This window comes from Otolemur garnettii, unplaced genomic scaffold (assembly GCF_000181295.1).
Source record: "Otolemur garnettii isolate 467f Iridium unplaced genomic scaffold, OtoGar3 scaffold00212, whole genome shotgun sequence".
NCBI lineage: Eukaryota > Metazoa > Chordata > Mammalia > Primates > Galagidae > Otolemur > Otolemur garnettii.
In genome coordinates, this window is record NW_003852607.1 from 1,895,102 (window position 1) to 1,898,076 (window position 2,975).

Below are 2,975 nucleotides of genomic sequence, written 5' to 3' on the forward strand. Positions count from 1 at the left end.
GCAACCTCCAACTCCTGGGCTCAAGTGAGTCTCCTGCCTCAGCCTCCCAAGTAGCTGGGACCACAGGTGCCCGCCACAATGCCTGGCTATTTTTTTTGGTTGCAGCGTCATTGTTGTTTTGGCGGGCCTGGGCTGGATTTGAACCTGCCACCTTATGTGGCTGGCACCTTAGCCACTTGAGCCACAGGCCCCTAGCCCAGTGCTGATTCTGAAAAGGAAATGCATAAAGGATAATATTTGAAGATTATGTCACCGAGTCCTGTAAGGAGAAAAAGGACATCAGCATATTCTTTTTTTAGAAATCACTTACATATTATTATGCATGCATTTTTACTTAAGGAAAATGCAGGTACATGCCATGGGTCCTACTAGGCACATGAGAGAAGCATGCAGAAATATAATACAGAAAATTTAATTCACAGTGATGCATGTCTGATTTCACAAAGAAATTTTTTTCCCAGGCAGTGCCTGTGGTTCAGTGAGTAGGGTGCTGGCCCCACGTACCAAGGGTGGTGGGTTCAAACCTGGCCCTGGCCAAACTGCAACAGAAAAATAGCTGGGTGTTCTGGTGGGTGCCTATAGTCCCAGCTACTTGGGAGGCTGAAGCAAGAGAATCGCCTAAACCCAGGAGTTTGAGGCTGCTGTGAGCTGTGAAGTCATAGCACTCTACTGAGGGTAAGAAAGTGAGACTGTCTCTACAAAAAAAAAAAATTTCCAGATGCTTCATCTGTAAGAACTCATTGGTGCATTACTATCATCTGCTATGAAGTACCCTCAGGTGGAATAAAACAACCCTGGTAGAGTGGCCAGACATGGTGGCTCATACCTATAATCCTAGCACTCAGGGAGGTTGAGGCAAGAGAATCACTGGAGATATTTTTGGTTCTAGTTCTCATTGTTGTTTGGCAGGCCCGGGCTGGATTCGAACCCGCCAGCTCCGGTATATGTGGCTAGCGCTCTAGCCACTGAGCTACAGGTGCCACACCATGGAGCCCAAGAGTTTGAGGTTGCGGTGAGCTGTGACACCACTGCACTCTATCAAGGGTGACAAAGTATGACTCTTGTCTCAAAAAAAAGACACTGGTAGAAACACTCTGATTTATTTATAGCTATGAAAAAATATTAATCTTCATTAGTTAAAACTCCAAATTATGATGCATCCTGAATAAAAGAGATGCAAGTTACAGTGCCAAGAGGTAAATGTGAATCCTCCTGAAGAACATGCTCTACTAGTAGTTTTGATAAAAATGTCTATTTGGGTTTGACTTTTCTCTTTAGCTTTTTTTTTTTTCCCCAGTTTTTTGGCTGGGGCTGGGTTGGAACCCACCACTCTAGCATATGGGGCCAGTGCCCTACTCCTTGAGCCACAGGTACCACCCTCTCTTTAGCTTTTTTTTTTTTTTTTGTAGAGAAAGAGTCTCACTTTGTCACCCTTGGTAGAGTGCTGTGGCGTTACACAGTTCACAGCAACCTCCAACTCCCGGGCTTAGGCAATTCTCTTGTCTCAGCCTCCCAAGTAGTTGGGACCACAGGCGCCCACCAGAACGCCTGGCTAGTTTTCTGTTGAAGTTTGGCTGGGGCTGGGTTTGAACCCGCCACCCTCGATATATGGGGCCAGCAACCTGCCCATTGAGCCACAGGCGCCACCCTCTCTTTAGCTTTTAAAAAAGACTTTTTTGTATCAGTATTTGATGAACACCACCTACTACCATCCAATGGAGGTGACCACCAGTATCCCTGCATTGTTTCTACAAACTTTATTGGTCCTTAAGAACCTATTGCTGTCTTTCCATGAAATTCTCAGTGTCCAAAGCTTGTGGCCTGTTCTTTATCTTTGATTTGGTAGAACATTTGGTTCATAAAACCCACCATATTTCTCAAGAAGCATGTGTGAATGGTCTAGGCATGATGACCATTATACAACATTCACTACTCATTGCCATCCTGTGTAAATCAGACAATATTAACCTCAAAGGAAAAAGGTATGATGACTCACATCTGTAAACCCAGAAAGTTGGGAGACCAGATTGGGAGAATTGCTAGAATCCAAAGTTTGAAACCAGCCTGGGGAATGTAGTGAGACTGTTTTTCTCACAAACAAATTAAGAAAAATCAGGTGGACCAACTACGGTGTACTGTAGTCTCAGCTGAAAGGTAGAGGGGCCAGGATAGCTAGCACCCTTGAATTAGAGGGTGCACTAGGCTGTGGTCACAACAGTGCACTTCACCCTGGGTGCCTGCCACAATGCCCGGCTATTTTTTGGTTGTAGTTGTTTGGCAGGCCTGGGCTGGATTCGAACCTGCCAGCTCTGATGCATGTGGCTGGCACCCTGGCCGCTTGACCTATAGGCACTGAGCCTAAAGCAGCCTTTTGAAAGAACCTCAAATAATGAAACATTGTATAACATAAATATAATTGACCATGTCCATATCTCCTGGCCAGTTTGATATGTACCAAGTCATGAGGGGCAATATATTTCGATTTATACTCACTCTCCACCATATATCATCAGACATTAAATACTGGTAAAATAGAGATTGATTTCTTTCCTGTGCAAACTGTCTGACATTCCGGAGGACTGGTCCTTGGGTATTAGTAACATAACAAACATTTCTTTTGGGTGGTTTCATTGAAGATGTACCTTTACTTGTGTAGTAAGTGGTCAGGCCTAGATAAAGCCCCAGTCACACACATTGTATTTATCTGATTTCTCTTTAGCATAGACTCTGTGATGCTGATTAATGATGGAACTCATAATGAAGAGTTGGCACTCTCAAGGAATTTGCAGTCTCTCACAAATGAATTCTCCGATGCTGTGCAAGGCATGAAATGTGACTAAAGACATTAGTGCATACATTACATTTGTAAGGATTCTCTCACACATGGATTCTTTGATGACTTTTAAGATATAACTTTAAACTGAAGGCCTTGCCACACTCATTACATTTGTATGGTTTCTCTCCAGTGTGAATTC

The 2,975-nt window shown here is 43.9% G+C and overlaps 1 protein-coding gene across 1 annotated transcript in view; it reads right to left on the reverse strand.

The window, feature by feature from the left end:
• Positions 1-2,383: 2,383 nt before the first annotated feature.
• LOC111722105 (zinc finger protein 880-like) overlaps positions 2,384-2,975 on the reverse strand; it is a 47,350-nt gene continuing 46,758 nt past the window's right edge. Inside the window, 1 exon segment of the mRNA XM_023507982.1 lies at positions 2,384-2,975. Coding sequence (XP_023363750.1) covers positions 2,794-2,975 — 182 coding nt within the window. The 3' untranslated portion in view covers positions 2,384-2,793.